Source organism: Artemia sp. Qi Xiang Cuo, chromosome 17 (genome assembly GCF_049724085.1).
Source record: "Artemia sp. Qi Xiang Cuo chromosome 17, ASM4972408v1, whole genome shotgun sequence".
Taxonomy (NCBI): Eukaryota; Metazoa; Arthropoda; class Branchiopoda; order Anostraca; family Artemiidae; genus Artemia; species Artemia sp. Qi Xiang Cuo.
Genome location: NC_142810.1, coordinates 62,717,766 through 62,741,864, shown reverse-complemented (window position 1 = coordinate 62,741,864; position 24,099 = coordinate 62,717,766). Strand labels below are relative to the sequence as shown.

Below are 24,099 nucleotides of genomic sequence, written 5' to 3'. Positions count from 1 at the left end.
GGGGCTAGTAGCCCTTGTATCTCTTTTAATTTTTATCTGATGTATTTGGAGAAAAAGGGTCGTGGAGGGTGGGGGGGTCAGTTGCCCTTCAGTCTCTTTTTACTCAAAACCTGAACTAGAACTTTCAATTTCCAATCAAATGAGCCCTCTTTGAAGTTTTTTCGAGCATCTTTTCCACAAGAACCATATATGCCCCCATGGCATAACTTAAAACGCCTGCCCCCGGGCCCTGGGGGGGGCTGTGTCGACACCGGAGTTATTGTTATCTGAATTTCGAGCATTTTTTTTTAACTGCCTGTCGCAAAATTTTCATCTGATGCATATGGGGAAAATAGGTGGGGTGGGGGGGGGGGGCTAGCTGCCCTCCGATTACTTTTGACTTATACTGATGCAATTGGGGGAAAAGGACGTGGAAGGGGGAAGGGGCTAGCTTCCCTTCTATCTCTTTTGACTCTAAAAAATTGAACTAGAGCTTTTAATTTGATTTTAATCAAATGAGCCCTCTCTGAAGTTTTTATTTGCATCCCTTCTATATGAACCATATTTGCCCCCAGGACATAACTTATAACCCGTGCCCCCGGGCCCGGGGGGCTTTTGTTGATCCCGGAGTTTTGTTATATGATCTTTGAAGTATTTTGAACAAAATGGCTACCTCAAAATTTGTATCGGATGTATTTGAAAGAAATGACGTGGGGGAGGGGGGCTAGTTGCCCTCTGATCACTTTTGACCCTTAAAAACGGCACTAGAACTTTGAACTTTGACTTTATTCAATATAAACACACAAATAAAACACAACTCCAGGGACTGATCAATGATCCCTAGGGCCTAAATGTAATCCCTGGAGAAGTCTAATATTCATACAAATACTATTACTAATTATTGAAAAACAACAAATTGACAAACAAACAAACTTTGAAAAAAAAGAAAAAAAAGAAGAAAAAAAAGACTGATCAATGATCTCTAGGGCCTAAGTGTAATCCCTGGAGAACTCGAATATTCATACAAATACTATCACTAATTATTGAAAAGTAAAAAATTGACAAACAAACAAACTTTGAAGAAAAAGAAAAAAAAAAAAAAGGCACTGTACACTACATAAAAAAGAGATTCCTTCTAAAAACTATTTATTTGTACTAGTAGAAAGAAGATGTTTCTTATAATTATATTTAAATGGCGAAACTGAAACATAATCTTTTACTTCCAGCGGAATACTGTTCCATAACTTTACTCCAACGTATTTGATAGAAAAAGCTGCTCTTTGCGTGTGACAAATATCCGGGATAAGAGAAAAATGTGTAGATGACGACGTTGGATAAGTAGGATAATATGACAAGAAATGAAAAAGGAAAATTTGTGTTAGTCATAGGGGGTGCTAGAATCTTCAAGTATTTATGCATGATACCAGCAGCTTGGAGCTGACAAATATGTCTCACTGTTAGTAACTGAGATTTAAGAAAAACTTCTTTAGTATTAAGTCTATCAAAATAAATCGACTTTGCAGCTTTATTTTGTAAGATTTGAATTCTCTTTAAATTACAAGAAAAAGTATTAGTTCAAACGTAACAGCTATACTGAATATAAGAAAAAACAAGAGTAAAATAAAGGGTTCGCAAAACTTTTTGCGGAAGGAAATATTTAAGTCTATACAAAATCCCAGCTCCTCTTACAATATTTATAGATAATGAATTTATATGTTGTTTCCATGACAATAATTCATCAATGATTACCCCTAAATATTTAAATTTTGAAACCTTATATATCAAATGTCCATCAGCTGTTAAAGATAGTTCAGTGTTTACCTTTTTAATAGTAGAAAAAATCATGTAGTTTGTTTTTTTTAATATTAATCAATAAACGGTTACTCCTCGTATATTTTATTATATCATTCAACGCGCTCTCCATGGTCTTAAAAAGGGTTTCAACACTTAAAGCTCGCAAAGATAAAATTGTATCATCTGCGAATGATATTGTCAAACAATCTTTCATCAGATGTCCTATATCTACTATTTAAGTGAGGTATAGGAGTGGCTGTAAAATCAACCCTAGTGAACTTCCGAAAATTATTAGGCGCTCCCGTGATCTCTTGGTCCAACTATAACGACTTGTGACCTATCTGATAGATATGACTCAATCCACGGTGGAAATTTATAATGCTTTAACTTTCTAACTAAAAGATTATGGTTTACTGTATCAAATGCTTTCGACAGGTCAATAAATAAAGCTAAGGCTAAAAACCCGTATCTAGAAAATCTTTCACTTTACAAATAAAATGGGTAATAGCGTGATCCGTCGAATGCTTTTTCCGAAATCCAAAGTGGCTAGGTGGTATTATTTTATTTTCCTCCGCAAATTTACTTATTTTATCATGCATTATTTTTCAAAAATCTTCGAAATAACTGGTAAAATTAAGATAGGGCGGTAATTATTTATCTCTTCCTTATCTCCATACTTGTATAAAGGTATAATACGGCTTTTCTTTAGACCTTTTGGAACAATTCCCTTTTGAAAAGACAAATTGATCAAAAAAATCAAAATATGAGATATCACCGGCAAAACATGTTTAAGAACACGCTTCGGCATGTGATCAATCCCAGGAGCCTCTGATGGTCCCAAAGAATTCACTATCTTCTCCAAATCATTTGTGGAAACCGGTTCAAAAACAAAAATGTTTCCAACTTTATCAAAATTTGAAGAAATTTTACTTCCGTCTTCTATGTCAATATCAATTAGTGATGAAATATTTTGACTAATTTCAGTAAAATATTTACAAAAACTATCAGCTATAGATTGATAATTTCCTATTCTTTCCCCATTCGGGTTAACTATCTCCTTAGGGATCTCATTATCTTTATGTTTATTTGGCCTCAAAATTCGATTAATAATTTTCCATGTTGAAGATACATCATTCTTTGCAAGTTGAAAGGCATTAAAAAAATAATTCTTCTTAGCATCTCGTTTTTTTCTTATTGACAACATTTCGATAACTATCATAAATATATCGATTTTTATTTGACGGTTTCTTCAACATTCTACTATAAAGCTTGTTTCTTAATTGTATCATGTTTTGTAATTCCTTTGTTAACCACGGAGGTTTAAAATTCTTTCTCGATCTATTCTCATGTGGTTCTTCAATCTTACAACACTTTTGAATTGCTTCACGAATCTTATCAGAAAGCTAAACATAACATTCTTCAGGGTCATTCTGACTCAAAACATCCCTCCATTCTTGTTTTCTTAAATTATCTTTTAATTTATTTAAATTTGGTTCATTGAAAACAAATATTTTCTCTTCAATTTTATGCTGGTCATTTGGATATGATGATAAACCGCTAAACAAAACTGTTACAAATGCAAGGAGATGATCCGAACCTGGCGCAATTAGCACATTTGATGATTTCAGCCGGTCACAAATATCTGCGTTCTGTAATTCGCGTGGGGATGTTAATCGACGGGAAAAAACTAAATTATAGCATAGTTGTTAAAACTTCCGCATTCATATTATTTCCTAGCTCCAATAAATTATAGTTGAAATCTCCCATTAGCATACACGACTTTTTACACGACCCTAAATTCTGACAAGGAATCTCAAAATGCTGAGACGTTTCCATGGGGTTAGAACTAGGTGTCCTGTAAATAAAAGCAGTCAAAATTTCAGCATCATACTTTTTTTTTTAATTTAACAACACAAGACTCAAACCAACTTTCAACCGAGACCCCTTAAGTATATTCTACAGTTACAGAAATATCATCCGGCACGTAAATTCCTAATCAACCTTTCCTCATCTACGTTCTATTTTTATAATAAAATGAACAACCTTCTAGTGAATACATACTTAGAGGCAAAATTTCGCTCAAGAAAGTATCAGTTAGTGATATTACATCAAAACAAAGATATTTTCATTGGCTTTCGTAAGTAGTATATAAAAAGCAGTTTCAAGCCCCTGACAATTGTACGTGGCTATGATACAACCACTCGATGATTCAATTTGCCTCAGATCACAGGGATCAATATACTTAGATACCGGAAGATTCAGATCTGACCTCACTTTTTCAGTCCCACCATCATGTTCACAAAGGCCTCGTTCACATACATTAGCTAAATTAAAGTAATATTCTGAAAGATTAGATAGTCTACTAGTCAGCAGAGTCATTATGAAACATACAGTGCACCTTAATCTCACCAATGCAGTTTAGTCACTCTCCTGTCTGTTAGCCAGAACCCTGGCTTCTTGAAGACGGTTCAGCGATACAACTTCTGATAGGTCCTTAATTCTAACTACTTGATCGCCAGACTTTGCGAGGATACGGCCCTGCGCTGACCAAGCATTTCTCATACCCACTACATCCCTAGCAGCATTTAGAACTTCCTGTCTAGGACGACTAAGGCTTTCACTTACAAAACATTTCGATCCTTTCAGCTTGCTCCTATTCTTCAATACTTCTTTTGCTCCTGTTGAGTTTTTAAATCCGGCATCAACTGGGGGGGGGGGGGGGTTATGCAACTAATGGGCTTTCCAAAAATATAAAAATCCAAAATGTCACAATCGGACACTCAACGTAGACCTAGTTTTTTTTTTATTAATTCTAGCACATTATTTATGGGATGCCTTGTTGTTTCATTCAGACCAGGTAGGTGGTAAATAACTACGTAGGAAGACTTACTAGCTTGTTGCATTTCATCGAAGTCATACTGCAGGTTTAACATTGCTTGTGCTAAGAAATCGACTTTAGACTCCAGCGCTCCGATTCAGTCGACTAATGTTTCATGGCTACTTTTAAGTTCCAGCATAACGGATGAATAAACAGTTTGTGTTATTTTCTCAAGGTCATCCTGTGAGAGTTTGACCTTACCGAGCTCCTCTGCTATATTTTTCTTAACAATATCAATAATTGAGTCATTAGCCTGCGAAATCTTCGCTCTAAGTTCAGAAATCTCAAGCCGTAGGTCCTTCTCAAGTCCCAGGCTAGCAGTAATTTCAATGTAAGAGTTTGGATTTTTACTCAGTCCAGCCATTGCTTTTATGATAGATGCATGTTTACTAGTACCGCATGCCTGTTTATTAGATTCAAAGTCCATCATATTTTCAATCGTAACAGTTGCTGTTTTACGATCCCCGTACTTGAACACTAGAAATTTATTCCCGGGACTAAGAACACTAAGTATCCTTATTTGCCACCATGGAAATCCAGGTAACCGAGTGAAATCCAGATCTCCCGATTTCATTTTTTTCCTTTTTCCCCCTTCTTTCTTCTTTTTCTCTTCCCTTTCTTCTCTTTTCTTTCACTGTAATCGTTATTATTGCCAAACTGTCATACCGCACTTGGATATCGTATGATATTATCTCAATTTAAGAAAGCCAAAAGTTTAATTAATGCATTGGACAGAAACTCCAGTCAATACAATTTATCCAGTGACGTCACACATTCCACTAGGTTACAGATACTGAATAAATATTTTTAATAGTTTATAAGACGTAAAAGTGTTCTCACTGTTTCGTAACTACTCAAAGAATTCAGTGTCTAATTAAATCAGAATAAAATCTTTTACCGACAACTAGTTCAAAACTGGGATTAATCCTTTTTAAAAAATAGATAGATTCTAACTGTTCAAAGAGCTAAGATCAAAGGGGGCGAACGAGCCCCCTTTGAAGTTTATAGGACGACACCTTCCATATGAAGTGCCTCTGGGAAAATAAATAAATAATAAAACATTGGAGCCGTGTGGCCTTTACTATAGGCAATGCTATAACGTTGCCTCTGACAACGGGCAAAGTTCATAACTTGCAGCCCTTCCTCCGGGGACAGTGGTGGGTTAAGTCATCCTCAAAGGCATAGCTATTAGATTTTTCGACTATGCTAAACAAAATGGGTATCTCTAAATTTTGATCTGGTGACTTTGGGAAATAAGCATGGGAGGGGGCTAGCTGCTCTCTACACCTCTACAGTATGGTTTTCTGATATTCTAAATCTGAGGAAGTGATTTTCGTTAAAATAGTGATAGCATAGTATAGTGATAGCATATATTATTACGTAACCTAACCTAGGTACCTCCCCCCCCCAAAAAAAAAAACAACAAAAAACAACAGTTTAAATATCGTATACGCAATGAAAACAACGCTATACATTATATACCTAAATACGAATTCGCAATACAATTATTTTTTGATATTTTTTTTTCAAGGACCTATGGAGCGAAATGTGCAAGATGCTGTAGAGCATTATCCTCTTCAGACTGGATACGCCGTGCCAGGGATCGCGTCTATCACTTGGCATGTTTTGCTTGCGATGCATGCCGACGTCAATTGAGCACTGGCGAGGAATTTGCATTGCTTGACGGTAAAGTTTTGTGTAAAGTGCATTATTTGGATGGATTGGATACAGGATCAGCGTCATCTGATGGTACGTGATTTTTTTTTTCTCTTTCTTTTTTTGTTTTTTTTTTGCCTCACCAGACCTGATGGTACATGTTTTTTTTCTCTTTTCTTTTGCTTTATCAGAAAATTTTGTGTTTTTAATATTTTTTTATTTTTTGACATTTTTAATTATCTCAGAAAGTCAATACTTTCCTAACAATGCATGTTAGGAAAGTCAATACTTATTATCTCGAGAATGACTAGGGGCATTGATTTGAAGTCTCTACGGGGTCCTGACAGGAGTGTCAATTCACGGAAATGTAGAAGAGGAAAAACTTTTTTTATAATTTCAAGAGGGGAGAGGGGACAATTTCGCTGTTTTTCGATTTTTGCAACAAAATTACCAAAAAGGGATATTTTCAAAATCTAGGGGCATTGGCGCCAATTCACGAAAATATAGGGGGCAAGGATTGTAGGAGGGAGGGGCAAAATGACCAGTTAGCCATGATAGAATAGAAGATAGGGTACTTGTGCATTCTATGGTACACACGGAAGAAGTCAAGTTTGGTTAATGCTAATGAAATATAATAAAATAGGATGAATATACAATAGTTGAGAAACAAATTTGGGCTATATATTTGCACATTAGGGGGGTGGGGCTAAAGGATAGCATAAATTAAATACGTAATCTAACCTAATCTAGGTACCCCCACCCCTAAACCCCAAAAACCAACAGTTTAAATATTGTAAACGTAATAACAAACCACGGTTTGCCATCCATTTATCTCTTGCAAATAACCGTTTGACAGGTTTCCATTAGCAGTTCCTTGTACAGTATATGCCGTTGTGCACTACATAATGCACAAGTACTGAAAATAGCTATGAATAAGAAATAAGAAGGTATTTGTCAAATCCTAGGAGGGACAAATTCCCCCGCCCTGCCTCTGTCCCCCGAATCGGTGCCCCTGCATAAGGGAGGGGGCAAAACTAATCTAGGGGAACAGTTGCCCCCTTCCCCACCCAAACTGGTAGCTCTTGATCCTGAAAACAGGGAAGGGAAGCTGGAAATTTTAATAGGAGGGCTGGTTGTAGATGCAATACAAACTTGATGCGTGAGTCTTTCTTTCTTTCTCTTTTTTGATTTTGATTGAAATTTTCCTGTTTTATGAGTAGTGCGTGCAGTTTTGTCTAGTCACTGTTATCCCTAAAGGTTGTATCTTACATTTTTCACACGTCTGACGTAATTATCACAAAACGTTTACTAACCTGTTCTTAAAACTCTTAAAAGGAATATAATTTAGGGAAAATAATACAAGGTACCAAAGGGAGCATCAAAATGTGACTAAACATACCCTGGGATTTTCCTGTCAATGTAGCCTAGCAAGCTGTTTTTGGCAATTACTTCAAATGTTAGAAAATGCCAGGCAGGGACGGATCCAGGATTTTTGTTTGGGGGGGGGTCGCAAAATAGGATCCGATAAAAAAAATTTAGGGGGTGCAAAATTGGTTGATCCGATAAACTTGCGTTAGGAGCAAGTTTATATAACGCAAACTTGAGTTAATTAAGTAAATTACACTACTTTGGACTACGCTAGGGGGTACGCGCCCCGTGATCCCCTGGATCCGCCACTGATGGCAGGTACAAGTTTTAAGCGTTACAACAATAGTAGGTTTGTAATAGCTTTCAGTAAGATAATTTTCTGTTGGAATGACCGTAAATGTAGTTTACTGAAAGAATAGCCTTATAGTATTGAAACAAAAGATATAAACTTATTGCATTTTCAGTAGGCTATTCTATTCCCCGTCCTTCTAGATTTAAAAAAAATACCTTTTTGTATTTTTGTTGAAAAATCGAAAAAAATACCCTTGAAATAGAAACACCTCTTAATGAAGGAAGTAATAAAGGTATTAGCGAACATGATTAATGATTGTTAATGATAATCGAGGTCTTGAACGCACCTTCAAACTTCAAGTCTCTTTTACCATTTGCCGTTTCTTCAGTAGAGCTACTATAGGCATACGTTCCGTCTGTATTCGGAGGACATTAACTCATTTATGTCATTGCGGAGTTTTCACCCCAGGTGATTTATCACCTTGGGGTTTTTTTGTTTGGCCGAATGATTTTGTATTACATAGTGATTATTCGCATATGTTCGCTTCGCTATAATTTCCTAGAACCTGAATTGCACTAAAATTCAAATAAAAAAAAAAAAATGATTCATAGAATTAGTATTAGCAATATAGTCTCGAGGAGATGGTCTACCCGCAAGCAGGCATTTGTTACCGGAGAAGGTGCAATCCCCTTTTGTTTTCATTTACGTGATTTTCATTCAAATATGTCCAACTTTCCTGTTAGTTTTAGATGGCTTTCAGATTACACAATTTAATCTTCTATATTGAATGGTTTAAGTTATGGCACTTAATCCCTGCTTTGCACCTTGTTTATTAAACGATCAAGGATTTCTCTAAACAGTTAAAAGCGGTTTTTGGGAGAGCTAAGGACAGTTAAAGCATCGGACAAATAATTTGTGTTCCTTTTATGGCTTGGGGTGGTTTAGGGGGACAAAGGGGGCACCTGCCCTGGCGCAGAAATTTTAGGGCGTAATATCTCAAATAAATAATCTAACGGTAAATTTTGAAATTTTATTTTTATTAAACTAAAGTAGAGGGCACAGTTAATAAAAAAATAATTAAATAGCGACGAAGACCACACTGCCTTTCCATCATAAACAGTAACAACAGGTAGAAAAATAGGAAATTGTTTTGTAAGACAGTGGAACTCAAACCTCAAATGAATATTTCGACCCTACATCCAAGAAGTGCCTCAGCAAGCAGAATCAAAAGAATTTTAGCACTATTGGAATTTAAAGCTTTGAAAATGTCATCTTAATGCTGTTGTTGGTGTTTTTCTAAATTCTGGGGGATAGAGACCAAGACCACATTGCCTTTCCATCATAAACAACAAATAAACAATTAGAACATTAGGGATTTTTTTCCGCAAGACAGTGATAATTTCTTAAACCACATTGGCTTGCCATAACAGAAAGAAAGAAAACGATCGAAAATGGGGTTTTTAAAGGCCAAACGAAAATACTGAAGAAACACACCAAGCGAATATTTTGAGAGAACAACCGCCTCTCTTCTTCAACATGAACAAAATAACATAATCAAGGATGATGCCGAAGAAAAAAACATAAAACAAACGCGGAAAGTCAACAAAACCAATGAAAAAAACTGGCAAAAAATTAAAAAATAAATTAAATTCAATAAAAGACCAAAATTATAAGAACTAAAATCAAATACCTAACAACCATAAAGTGAGTCATTCGCCAATATCCGTGATTTGCACAAAATCAAAAAAAAAATCTGAACTGCCATCACCGGATACTAACGAACAAATGAGATATACAACAAAAAATTCATTCACTCAAACAAAGAACCAGGAATTAAATAAATTGGAGAACTACGTCACCTGATTTTTGATTTTAACCATTGCATTTCTTGCAGATAACCTTTGGGACCTAAGGGGTTGTTTACGTGTTTGATTAATGTGATTGGGAAGGTGGTTCAAGGTTTATTTTAGGGATTACTGAAGTATCGGCTTCTCTTTTGAGGAAACCGAAATACGACTCATTTATTCTTATATCACCTGAATCTCTGTTCAAAGCTATACCTACATGTTGGTATTTATAAATTTCAACAGCTTCTCTGTCGTGCTGGAGAATATATACCTTTATCATACAAAATTAGGCTAGCTTGGTTAAATAAAACAGTATGGTCTGAGTTTTTAAATATGTGTTTTGCAAAGGCAGAGTAAAAATTGTCTGTTTTTTTTGCGCTTTTTAAGGGTGTTATTAATTGAGGTAGAGTGCTGAGTTAATCTATCCGTAAGTCGTGGATCAGTTCTGCCGATGTACCAAAGATTACAAGAGCAAGGAATTCTGTAGACACCGGAGTTTTCATCTATCGGGATTTGGTCTTTACCTTGGTAAATTTGGGAACTGATAGTTTTTCTGGGTCTATAGTAAGTGTAAATGTCTTTTAACAAAATCTAAAGAAAAATAACATTCCCAAATTTACCAAGGTAAAGACCCTATCCCGATAGGTGAAAACTCTTGTGTCTACAGAATGCCTTGCTCTTGTGGTCTTTGGTACATTGGAAGAACTGATCGACGACTTACGGATAGATTAACTCATCACTCTACCTCAATTATTAAACCCTTAAAAAGCTTTTTTCCAATTTTATAAAATTGGAATTCCTTAAAGTTTGAATTCCTGTTTTACGGAAAAAAATTCCCTTTTGTCCTACTAATTTATATGCCGTTTATAAAATTTTGGGGGGTTCCACCAACATAGTAATTGCCGCAGTAACACGGTATTTGATAAACCCCTCTTTGACGAGTAACTGGAGTTTCATCTTCACTCCGCCCCCTAACCCTGGATATGGCCTTGTAGGAAGCTTTTCAAAGATCTGCCCTCCACAGAAAAAATGAGTCCTTTTTACGTGCCTGAGCTTAAACATTTGCAAACTTATTTTCTATCTTTATTAGCCTATTTAGAAGCATCTGTTTACCAGTTAACTATCACTGAGCTGAAAATTTTCTTTATCAGAATCTTTGCCAAAATGTGCTACGGTTCGTGTGAATCTCCTCTGAGCCTGTGGGTAGGAAAAAGTCTTATACCCCACTGCGAATGTACAAATTATTACTCTTTTCACGGTAGGGGCAGAAGCGGATATATGGATGTAGCGCGTTAAAACCTGCTGAGAAGTGAAGTTTTTCAAGTCTTGAATTCTAGTAAATTTAACATTTGGTTCATGCAAGATGCTTAAAAAGAAGTCTTGTGTTTACCTATGAGTGAATAAAGGGCTTTTTTTCGTAAATTATTACCTCATATTTAATCTCTTGAGAATAACGGAAATAAATTTGCATTTTTGAAAACTTCTAGGTTTCAATCTAGACACTTAGACAGCTATGCCAAGTGTCACAGATGATAGATTGACAAAAACTGTGCTTTTTTGGTCTCCTTCTTGGCCGAACGGAAAGCAGGTCATCCCCAAATGTGGTAATAAGAGGTCAAAAGAGAAGCGATATTGTACAGTTAACATGCGATAGAAACTAGTCAAAAGGGTTTCTTGCAACGGACAATTTCTGTGCTGAAGATTGCAAACAGTGATGTATCCCTGTGTCTACAATATTTACACTGGTCTTTTTGGAGGTGTCGGGGCAATCCAGTCCCTAGGTTAGGTTAGGTTACGTATTTAATATGTGTTTTGCTTTACCCCCCACCCCCCTGATGTGCAAACATATAGCCAAGAATTTTTCTAAACTGTTATATTTTTATCCTATTTTGTTTTATTTAATTAGCATTAAGCAAACTTTACTTCTCGCGTGTGTTACAGAAAATACAACAGTTCCGAGAAGATTTAAAGGAAGCTTGAGGGGGGGGGGGGGGTAAAGAGCAAAGCTTTAAAAGTGACAGCTTGGTGCTGCAGTGAGCTGCTTAACTTATGATTGATTCAGGATGTTAAATTTGGTTTTAAAAAGTCTTCTGTTTTCCCATGAGTGAGTAAAGGTTGTTCTTCGTAAATTATTACCTAATATTTACTTTCTTAAAAATAGCAGAAATTAACTTGTAATTTTGAAAGTGTATAGCTTTAAATATAGCTATCATCTAAATCGTAAGGCCGCGTTTTACAGATAGAGGCTGACAGATTGCCTTTTTTCCATCCATTTGAATAAAAAGCCGTTTTATTTTCGAACGGTGTGGGAAGAGGTCTTACGAAAGTCTAATAAATTTAACGTGTGATAAATGGAAATTGTTTAGATTTGGTTTAAAGAAATCTTGTGTTTACCAATGATTGAATAAAGATATTTTTTCAGTAATTATTTTGGTACTGTTCTATTATCTGGGAAACCCGCGAGAAGTGAAATCTGGTTAATGCTAATGAAATAAAACAAAATAGGATAAATATATAATACTTTAGAAAAAAAAATTTTTTGCTATATATTTTTACATCAGCGGGTGGGGGTAAAGCATAGCATATATTAAATACGTAGTCTAACCTAACCTAGGTACCTTTTCCCCCCTAAACCCCAACAAACTAAAGTTTAGATATTGTAAACGGAATGAGAAACCACTGTTTGCAATAATCGGCATAGGAATTCTCCGTTGAAAGAACCTGTTTGGCTAGTTTCTTGTATCATGATCGCTATACAATATCTTGTGGGTTTTCCAGCTAAAAGAACTGTACCATTATTTTCTCTCTTATTTACTGGCTTGAGAATGGCGGGAAAATTCACATTTTTTAACACCATATAGGTTTAAACATAGCCGTCATCTAGACGATTAGGCGACGTTTTATGAATGAAGGGGGATAGATGACTCTTTTTGGCTTTTATTCCGTATGAGGGGTCTGCCCTCTTCTTAACCGCCAACTCTTTACACTAAAGTTCTATAGTGCTATTCTCAAAACATCTATGAGTGCAATGAACATGCAACCAATTGCCTTTCAAAACATTTTAACTGAAAGTTATGTATTTGTTGGGTTTTTTTTTGCATTTGCATTCTTATGATCAATTTTTTTGTTTTAAGTTTTCAAAAAAAAAATTCATAGAAAAGTAAAGATACGAGTTAAACGACGAGCAGAATAAACTCCTATAATAATTCAAGGTTAAACAGGCCGCAATTACTATCAAAGAATAAATTAAACCCAAAATGAAGAGGAATTAATATTAATTTCTGCTCTTCTAAATTTTTAATATTTAAAAATTTTACTCTTTACTCTTCAATATTTTTTTCAAAAAGCTTTTATTTATATTTCTCTTCATTTTTTACTGCCAAGATTTGATTGTAGTCTAATATTAAGAATATCATTTCAGTTTTTTCTGCTTAAGAATTAAAATATTCAATTCTAATAAGTAATCAGTGGCATAAGGTAATCTGAGTGTTGTCTTTGAGTTCAAAATAATCAATGTCGAAATTTCGTTCAATTTAAAATCAAAATTTAGGACGGTTCTTGAACTAAGCTTTTGACTCAGCAGCGATTTCTAGATAATATAGGCTGCTTAAAAGAATCTTCGCGGGAGAATGTTCCAAAGATTACGTATTAATGATAATAAAACAAGGAAATGAATACGTCCGACACATCACTCAACTATCTTTATTTCTGACTATATAAACTTTTTGGTCATTTTGACATGAACGTATGCTTTGTGCGGAGTGTAGAAGATTTCATATTGACAACCTGGATGTATATAATGTCTTTTGGCTGAGCTCAACGCCCCTCAGCATTCCTTGAAAGTTTCAGCTTAATTTCCTTAGCCGTTCTTGAGATATTTCGGTACTTTTGTCTTATAGCCACCCCATTCAAGATCTTGTATCGTGAACATGAGACAATAACCGGTTTTCATAGTTTTCGTACTAGACAATATTAGCTTTGGCTCAGTGGGAAATAAGATTGTAGCTATATTTTAATAAAACGCCTGGTCGTTATTTTGGTTAGGTAGGGTTAGTTTAGGCTACGTATTTAATATAATGCGGCCTGGGCAGACCCCCTTTCATAATTCTTTGTTACAGTTTCCATAATTTTGTTAATGAAGTATTACATTTTTATCATATTTTGGTATATTTCATTAGCATTAACTAAACTTCACTTCTCGACAGAACTTGAGTGTGGTGGCTACAAGACGCAAGTACCGATATTTCCCATGCATTCTTTTGACAGCCAGGAGTGTACACATTGTGTCTCCAAAATTTTGTTCAACATCTCTCAAGATTTCCTGAAAATTTCAACTTAAAACCCTTACCGTTCCTGAGATATTGGGAAAAAGTCATTTTGACTACCTAGATATAGATAGTGTCAGTAGAATGCTTATATTGAATTCTACCAGACGTATAGGAAAACATTTCTATAGAAGCTCTACACCTTTTCAAAGAGTGTGAGTAGCCCCTCGCATCTAGGTAATACTTCTATAGAAGCTCGTTCCCTGGCAGCTTTCCATGGTTGATTACCAGACTAATTCAAGTTTCTGGGCCAAGCAGGTACTACTTTGCCGCCTTTATGTTCCATCCTGTTTTATTTGCGGCCTACAGGTCATCACACTCTTTGCCAAGAGATTAAACCAGTATTGTCTATAACTTAATTTACGTTGGTTAAACTTCCGATGGTTAAGAAAGCGTAACAGGTAATTAAAGTATGAGAAATGGGATGCTATAATTAGAATGATTTTAAGTTGAAACATTGTGACGTAAAAATAACTCAGTTATTTGCTTGCGTGTATAAGAATTCCCATGTTATTTGCTTGCTTGTATTTTGTGTTAAAATAAGTAGTTTTTATATCTTTTAAAAGAGTTTTAAGGGGTGTGAGAGACTCAGTTGCCTAATTCAGTGTGATGTTAAACTTCCGATGGTTAAGAAAGCGTATCAGGTAATTACATAATGAGTTATGGGATGATATTATTAGTATGTTATTAATTTGATACATTGTTAAGTAAAAATAACACAATTATTTGCTTGCGTTTATAGGAATTCCCATGTTATTTGCTTGCTTGTATTTTGTGTTAAAATAAGTAGTTTTTATATCTTTTAAAAGAGCTTTAAGGGGTTTGAGAGACTCAGTTGCCTAATTCCGTGTGATTTTTCTTTACTTGATGGTCATTAAAAACGAAATATTTTTTTTAAATAAGTAGTTTTTGTATCTTTTAAAAGAGATTTAACGGGTTTGAGAGACTCAGTTGCCTAATTCCGTGTGTTTTTTCTATACTTGTTGTTCTTTAAAAACGAAATTTTTGTGTTAAATAAGTAGTTTTTGTATATTTTAAAAGAGCTTTAATGTGTTTGAGAGACTCAGTTGCCTAATTCCGTGTGGTTTTGCTTTACTTGGTGGTCATTAAAAACGAATTTTTTGTGTTAAATAAGTAGTTTTTTTATCTTTTAAAAGAGCTTTAATGGGTTTGAGAGACTCAGTTGCCTAAGTCCGTGTGATTTTTCTTTACTTGATGGTCATTAAAAAATAAATTTGTGTTATATAATTAGTTTTTGTATCTTTTAAAAGAGCTTTACAGGGTTTGAGAGACTCATTTGCCTAATTCCGTGTGTTTTTTCTTTACTTGATGGTCATTAAAAAAGAAATTTTTTGTGTTAAATAAGTAGTTTTTGTATCTTTTAAAAGAGCTTTACGGGGATTGAGAGACTCAGTTGCCTGATTCCATGTGATTTTTCTTTACTTGGTAGTCATTTGTTGTATCTTTTAAAAGAGCTTTAAGGGTTTGAGAGACTCAATTGCCTAATTCCGTGTAATTTTTCATTACTTGATGGTCATTAAAAACGAAATTTTTGTGTTAAATAAGTAGTTTTTGTATCTTTTAAAAGAGCTTTAAGGGGTTTGAGAGACTCAGTTGCCTGATTCCGTGTGGTTTTTCTTTACTTGATGGTCATTAAAAACGAAATTTTTGTGTTAAATAAGTAGTTTTTGTATCTTTTAAAAGAGCTTTAAGGGGTTTGAGAGACTCAGTTGCCTGATTCCGTGTGGTTTTTCTTTACTTGGTGGTCATTAAAAACGAAATTTTTGTGTTAAATAATTAGTTTTTGTATCTTTTAAAAGAGCTTTACGGGGATTGAGAGACTCAGTTGCCGGATTCCATGTTGTGTTTCTTTACTTGGTGGTAATTAAAAACGAAATTTTTGTGTTAAATAAGTAGTTTTTGTATCTTTCAAAAGAGCTTTACGGGGATTGAGAGACTCAGTTGCCTAATTCCATGTGGTTTTACTTTACTTGATGGTCATTAAAAACGAAATTTTTGTTTTAAATAAGCAGTTTTTGTATCTTTTAAAAGAGCTTTACGGGGATTGAGAGCCTCAGTTGCCGGATTCCATGTGGTTTTTCTTTACTTGGTGGTAATTAAAAACGAAATTTTTGTGTTAAAGAAGTAGTTTTTGTATCTTTCAAAAGAGCTTTACGGGGATTGAGAGACTCAGTTGCCTAATTCCATGTGGTTTTTCTTTACTTGATGGTCATTAAAAACGAAATTTTTGTGTTAAATAAGTAGTTTTTGTATCTTTTAAAAGAGCTTTACAGGGTTTGAGAGACTCAGTTGCCTAATTCCGTGTGGTTTTACTTTACTTGGTTGTCATTAAAAACGAAATTTTTGTGTTAAATAAGTAGTTTTTGTATCTTTTAAAAGATCTTTACGGGGATTGAGAGACTCAGTTGCCGGATTCCGTGTGGTTTTTCTTTACTTGTTGGTCATTAAAAACGAAATTTTTGTGTTAAATAAGTAGTTTTTTGTATCTTTTAAAAGAGCTTTACGGGGATTGAGAGACTCAGTTACCGGATTCCGTGTGGTTTTCCTTTACTTGGTGGTCATTAAAAAATAAATTTTTGTGTTAAATAAGTAGTTTTTGTATCTTTTAAAAGAGCTTTACGTGGATTGAGAGACTCAGTTTCCTGATTCCGTGTGGTTTTTCTTTACTTGTTGGTCATTAAAAAATAAATTTTTTTGTTAAATAATTAGTTTTTGTATATTTTAAAAGAGCTTTATGGGGTTTGAGAGACTCAGTTGCCTGATTCCGTGTGGTTTTTATTTACTTGGTTGTAATTAAAAACAAAAATTTTTTGTTAAATAATTAGTTTTTTTATATTTTAAAAGAGATTTAAGGGGTTTGAGAGACTCAGTTGCCTGATTCCGTGTGGTTTTTCTTTACTTGGTGGTCATTAAAAACAAAATTTTTTATGTTAAATAAGTAGTTTTTGTATATTTGAAAACATCTTTACGGGGATTGAGAGACTCAGTTTTACCTTGTCACAGTTACATTTTCCATCATTTTGCAAAGTTCATTTTGAATTTCTTTCGTTGAAATGCAAGAGTTGGAATATTTCAGTAGTTTTTGGTTGTGGTTTACCTCGTCACAGTTACATTTTCTTGATTTTTCAAAGTTCATTTTTAATTTCTTTCGCTGAAATGCAAGAGTTGGAATATTTCAGTAGTTTTTGGTTGTGGTTTACCTTGTTACAATTACATTTTCTTGATTTTTCAAAGTTCATTTTGAATTTATTTCGTTGAAATGCAAGAGTTGGAATATTTCAGTAGTGTGTGGTTGTGGTTTACCTTGTCACAGTTACATTTTCTTGATTTTTCAAAGTTCATTTTGAATTTCTTTCGCTGAAATGCAAGAGTTGGAATAGTTCAGTAGTGTTTGATTATGGTTTACCTTGTCACAGTTACATTTTCTTGATTTTTCAAAGTTCATTTTGAATTTCTTTCATTGAAATGCAAGAGTTGGAATATTTCATTAGTGTTTGGTCGTGGTTTACATTTTAGCAGTTAAAGTCAATTGATTTTTCAAAGTTCTTTATTAATAGCAATAGTTTTAAATATCGTTATGTACTATTAAATTATTTTTTTTGTTTTTTTCACATATAAACAGTAAATTTATATTTTTTCTTATAATTTAATTTTGAATTTCTTTCGATGAAATGCAAGAGTTGGAATATTTCAGTTGTGTTTTGTTGTGGTTTACCTTGTCACAGTTACATTTTCTTGATTTTTCAAAGTTCATTTTGAATTTCTTTCGTTGAAATGAAAGAGTTTTAATTTTTCAGAAGTGTTTTGTTGTGGTTTAAATTGTAACAGTTAAACTATGTTTATTTTAAATTTTTAATTTTTATTTCTTTAAGTTTAATTAAATTTTTTTTATTGATAAGTATTGGGTTTATTTGGTTTTCCTTGTCACAGTTACATTTTCTTGATTTTTCAAAGTTCATTTTGAATTTCTTTTACTGTAATAGAAGAGTTTGAATATTTCAGTATTTTTTTGTTGTGGTTTTACTTGTAAAAGTTAAATTTTCTTGATTTTTTCAATGATCAGTTTGTATTTCTTTAGTTGAAATGCAAGAGTTGGAATATTTCAGTAGTGTTTGGTTGTGTTTTACCTTGTCACAGTTACATTTTCTTGATTTTTCAAAGTTCATTTTGAATTTCTTTAGTTGAAATGGAAGATTTGGAATATTTCAGTAGTGTTTGGTTGTGTTTTACCTTGTCACAGTTACATTTTCTTGATTTTTCAAAGTTCATTTTGAATTTCTTTCGTTGAAATGCAAGAGTTGGAATATTTCAGTAATGTTTGGTTGTGATTTACCTTGCAAAATTACATTTTCTTGATTTTTCAATTTTCATTTTTAATTTCTTTAGTTGAAATTATAGATTTTGTCTTTTTGATTTGTGATTGTTATTGGTTTTCAATTTCAAAGTTACATTTTATTTATTTTTTAAGGTTCATTTTGAATTTCTTTTGCTGAAATGCAAGAGTTGGAATATTTCACTAGTGTTTGGTTATGGTTTACCTTGTCACAGTTACATTTTGAATTTCTTTCGTTGAAATGCAAGAGTTGGAATATTTCAGTAATGTTTGGCTGTGATTTAACTTGCGCAATTACATATTCTTGATTTTTCAATGTTCATTTTGAATTTCTTTCGTTGAAATGCAAGAGTTTGAATATTTAAGTAATGTTTGGTTGTGATTTAGATTGTCAAAGTTACATTTTATTGATTTTTAAAAGTTCATGTTGAATTTCTTTCGTTGAAATGCAAGAGTTGGAATATTTCAGTAGTGTTTGGTTGTGGTTTACCTTGTCACAGGTACATTTTCTTGTTTTTTCTTATTTAATTTTTATTTTCTTTCGCTGATTTTCTAGTGTTTGTATTCTACAGTGTCACAGTTACATTTTCTTGATTTTTCAAAGTTCATTTTGAATTTCTTTCGTTGAAATGCAAGAGTTGGAATATTTCAGTAGTGTTTGGTTGTGTTTTACCTTGTCACAGTTACATTTTCTTGATTTTTCAAAGTTCATTTTGAATTTCTTTCGTTGAAATGCAAGAGTTGGAATATTTCAGTAGTGTTTGGTTGTGGTTTACCTTGTCACAGTTACATTTTCTTGATTTTTCAAAGTTCATTTTGAATTTCTTTCGTTGAAATGCAAGAGTTGGAATATTTCAGTAGTGTTTGGTTATGGTTTAGCTTGTCACAGTTACATTTTCTTGATTTTTCAAAGTTCATTTTGAATTTCTTTCGTTGAAATGCAAGAGTTGGAATATTTCACTATTGTTTGGTTGTGTGCTACCTATACACATAAACATATTCTTGATTTTTCGAAGTTCATTTTTAATTTGTTTCGTTGAAATGCAAGAGTTGGAATATTTCAGTACTGTTTTGTTGTGATTTAAATTGCGCAATTACAAATTCTTGATTTTTAAAAGTTCATTTTTAATTTCTTTTGTTGAAATTCAAGAGTTGGATTATTTCATTAGTGTTTTTGCGTTTTTTCCCTTTTCACAGTTACTTTCTCTTGATTTTTCAAAGTTCATTTTGAATTTGTTTCGTTGAAATGCAAGATTTGGAATATTTCAGTGGTGTTTGGTTGTGGTTTACCTTGTCACAGTTACTTATTCTTGATTTTTCAAAGTTCATTTTGAATTTCTTTCGCTGAAATGCAAGAGTTGGAATACTTCAGTGTAACAGTTAAATTTTATTGATTTTTAAAAGTTCATTTTGAATTTATTTCTTTGAAATGCAAGAGTTGGAATATTTCAGTACTGTTTGGTTGTGGTTTACCTTGTCACAATTACATTTTCTTGATTTTTCAAAGTTCATTTTGAATTTCTTTCGTTGAAATGCAAGAGTTGGAATATTTCAGTAGTGTTTGGTTGTGGTTTACCTTGTCACAGTTACATTTTCTTGATTTTTCAAAGTTCATTTTGAATTTCTTTCGTTGAAATGCAAGAGTTGGAATATTTCAGTAGTGTTTGGTTATGGTTTACCTTGTCACAGTTACATTTTCTTGATTTTTCAAAGTTCATTTTGAATTTCTTTCGTTGAAATGCAAGAGTTGGAATATTTCAGTAGTGTTTGGTTGTGGTTTACCTTGTCACAGTTACATTTTCTTGATTTTTCAAAGTTCATTTTGAATTTCTTTCATTGAAATGCAAGAGTTGGAATATTTCAGTAGTGTTTGGTTGTGGTTTACCTTGTCACAGTTACATTTTCTTGATTTTTCAAAGTTCATTTTGAATTTCTTTCGTTGAAATGCAAGAGTTGGACTATGTCAGTAGTGTTCGATTATTGTTTACCTTTTCAAAGTTTCATTTTGTTGATTCTACAAAGTTTATTTTGAATTTCTTTTATTTAAGTGCAAGAGTTGGACTATTTCAGTAGTGTTTGGTTGGGATTTACCTTTTAACAGATACATTCTCTTGATTTTTCATTGTTAATTTTGAATTTCTCTCGCTGAAATGCAAGAGTTAGAATATTTCAGTAGTGTTTGGTAGTGGTTTACCTTGTCACAGTTACATTTTCTTGATTTTTCAAAGTTCATGTAGTGGTTTACCTTGTCACAGTTACATTTTCTTGATTTTTCAAAGTTCATTTTGAATTTCTTTCCTTGAAATGCAAGAGTTGGAATATTTCAGTAGTGTTTGCTTGTGGTTTACCCTGTCACAGTTACATTTTCTTGATTTTTCAAAGTTCATTTTGAATCATTCAAGAAACGTGATTAAACGCGTTTTTTAACTACATGCTATTTGCATGTCTTTCAGTGGCGCGCCACTCTAAGTGAACCTAGGTCAACCCAACTTTTTGGATATCTCTCTCACTATGACTCTGTTTGTTTGTCGTGTCTGTGCGTGTCTCGTTTCTATGTGTGTGTGTCATCTCTGTGGGTGTGTTGTCTAAAAAACCAGTCTGGTTGAAAATGTGGAGTTTTCGTACTGCTCACTTTTTTGCAATGTGTAGGAACCAGCGGGGAATCCCCACTCGTTTGGAAAGGTGCCAAGGAAAGGCATGCAAATAGCATGTAGTTTAAAAACGTGTTTAATCACGTTTCTTGAATGATTTAAAATGAACTTTGAAAAATCAAGAAAATGTAACTGTGACAGGGTAAACCACAACCAAACACTACTGAAATATTCCAACTCTTGCATTTCAACGAAAGAAATTCAAAATGAACTTTGAAAAATCAAGAAAATGTAACTGTGACAAGGTAAACCACTACATGAACTTTGAAAAATCAAGAAAATGTAACTGTGACAAGGTAAACCACTACCAAACACTACTGAAATATTCCAACTCTTGCATTTCAACGAGAGAAATTCAAAATGAACTTTTAAAAATCAAGAAAATGTAACTGTGACAAGGTAAACCACAACCAAACACTACTGAAATATTCCAACTCTTGCATTTCAACGAGAGAAATTCAAAAAGAAATTTGAAAAATCAAGAAAAATTAACTTTGACAAGGTAAAACAAAACCAAACACTACTGAAATATTCCAACTCTTTCATTTCAACTAAAGATATTCAAAAAGAACATTGAAATATCAAGAAAATGTAACTGTGACAAGGTAAACCACAACCAAACACTACTGAAATATTCCAACTCTTGCATTTCAATGAAAGAAATTCAAAATGAACCTTGAAAAATCAAGAAAATGTAACTGTGACAAGGTAAACCACAACCAAACACTACTGAAATATTCCAACTCTTGCATTTCAACGAAAGAAATTCAAAATGAACTTTGAAAAATCAAGAAAATGTAACTGTGACAAGGTAAACCATAACCAAACACTACTGAAATATTCCAACTCTTGCATTTCAACGAAAGAAATTCAAAATGAACTTTGAAAAATCAAGAAAATGTAACTGTGACAAGGTAAACCACAACCAAACACTACTGAAATATTCCAACTCTTGCATTTCAACGAAATAAATTCAAAATGAACTTTGAAAAATCAAGAAAATGTAATTGTGAGAATGTAATCCATATACAATCACTACTTAAATATACCAACTCTTGAATAACAATGAAAGAAATTCAAAATTAAAATTGAAAAATCTAGAAAATGAAACAGGTACACTGAAATATTCCAACTCTTGCATTTCAACAAAAGAAATTCAAAATGAACTTTGAAAAATTAAGAAAAGGTAAGTGTGACAAGGTAAACCACAACCAAACACTACTGAAATATTCCAACTCTTGCATTTCAACGAAACAAATTCAAAATGAACTTTGAAAAATCAAGAAAATGTAACTGTGACAAGGTAAAACCAAACCAAACATTTCTTAAATAGTCCAAATCATTCATTTCAACGAAAGAAATTCAAAATGAACTTTGAAAAATCAAGAATATGTAATTGCGCAAGGTAAATCACAACCAAACATTACTGAAATATTCCAACTCTTGCATTTCAACGAAAGAAATTCAAAATGGACTTTGATAAATCAAGAAAATTTAACAGTGACAAGTTAAAACACAACCAAACACTACTGAAATATTCAAACTCTTTCATTTCAAATAAAGAAATTCAAAATGAACTTTGAAAAATCAAGAAAATGTAACTGTGAGAAGGTAAACCATAACCAAACACTACTGAAATATTCCAACTCTTGCATTTCAACGAAAGAAATTCAAAATGAACTTTGAAAAATCATGAAAATGTAAATGTGACAAGGTAAACCACAACCAAACACTACTGAAATATTCCAACTCTTGCATTTCAACGAAAGAAATTCAAAATGAACTTTGAAAAATCAAGAAAATGTAACTGTGACAAGGTAAAACACAACCAAACACTACTGAAATATTCCAACTCTTGCATTTCAACGAAAGAAATTCAAAATGAACTTTGAAAAATCAATAAAATGTAACTGTGATACTGAAATATTCCAACTCTTGCATTTCAGCAAAAGAAATTCAAAATGAACTTTGAAAAATCAAGAAAATGTAACTGTGACAAGGTAAACCACAACCAAACACTACTGAAATATTCCAACTCTTGCATTTCATCGAAACAAATTCAAAATGAACTTTGAAAAATCAATAAAATGTAACTGTGACAATGTAAAACACAACCAAACACTACTGAAATATTCCAACTCTTGCATTTCAACGAAAGAAATTCAAAATGAACTTTGAAAAATCAAGAAAATGTAATTGCGCAAGTTAAATCACAACCAAACAGTACTGAAATATTCCAACTCTTGCATTTCAACGAAAGAAATTCAAAATGAACTTTGAAAAATCAAGAAAATGTAATTGTGACAAGGTAAACCACAACCAAACACTACTGAAATATTCCAATTCTTGCATTTCAACGAAAGAAATTCAAAATGAGCTATGAAAAATCACGAAAAAGTAACTATGACAAGGGAATACAAAACAAAACACTCATTATATATTCAAAATATTTCATAAAAAATAAATAAATAAAATATTTAAAATTAAATATAAATAATATTTATGTGCGCAATTTAACTCAAAACTAAACATTACTGAAATATTCCAACTCTTGCATTTCAACGAAAGAAATTAAAAATGAACTTTGAAAAATCAAGAAAATATAACTGTGACAAGGTAAACCAAAAAAAAACAAGACTCAAATATTCCAAATATAGCATTAAATTGAAATATATTAAACTAGATCTTTGATATATATTTTAATTGTAACTTGGACAAGGTAAAACATAACAAAACAATACTGAAATATTCCAGCTCGTGCATTTCAACGAAAGAAATTCAAAATGAACTTTGAAAAAATCAAGAAAATGTACCTGTGACAAGGTAGACCACAACCAAACACTACTGAAATATTCTAACTCTTGCATTTCAACGAAAGAAATTCAAAATGAACTTTGAAAAATCAAGAAAATATAACTTTGACAAGGTAAACCACAACCAAACACTACTGAAATA

At 33.0% G+C, this 24,099-nt stretch overlaps 1 protein-coding gene across 2 annotated transcripts in view; it reads left to right on the top strand.

Annotated features, from left to right (window-relative positions):
* The window catches only part of LOC148942448 (LIM/homeobox protein Awh-like), a 135,018-nt gene that overhangs the window by 55,783 nt on the left and 55,136 nt on the right, over positions 1-24,099 (top strand). For both annotated transcript variants that reach the window (XM_089103037.1, XM_089103038.1), the window contains one exon: positions 6,183-6,400. In XM_089103037.1, the coding sequence (XP_088959163.1) occupies positions 6,183-6,400 (218 nt within the window). The remainder of the gene's footprint in view (positions 1-6,182; positions 6,401-24,099) is intronic.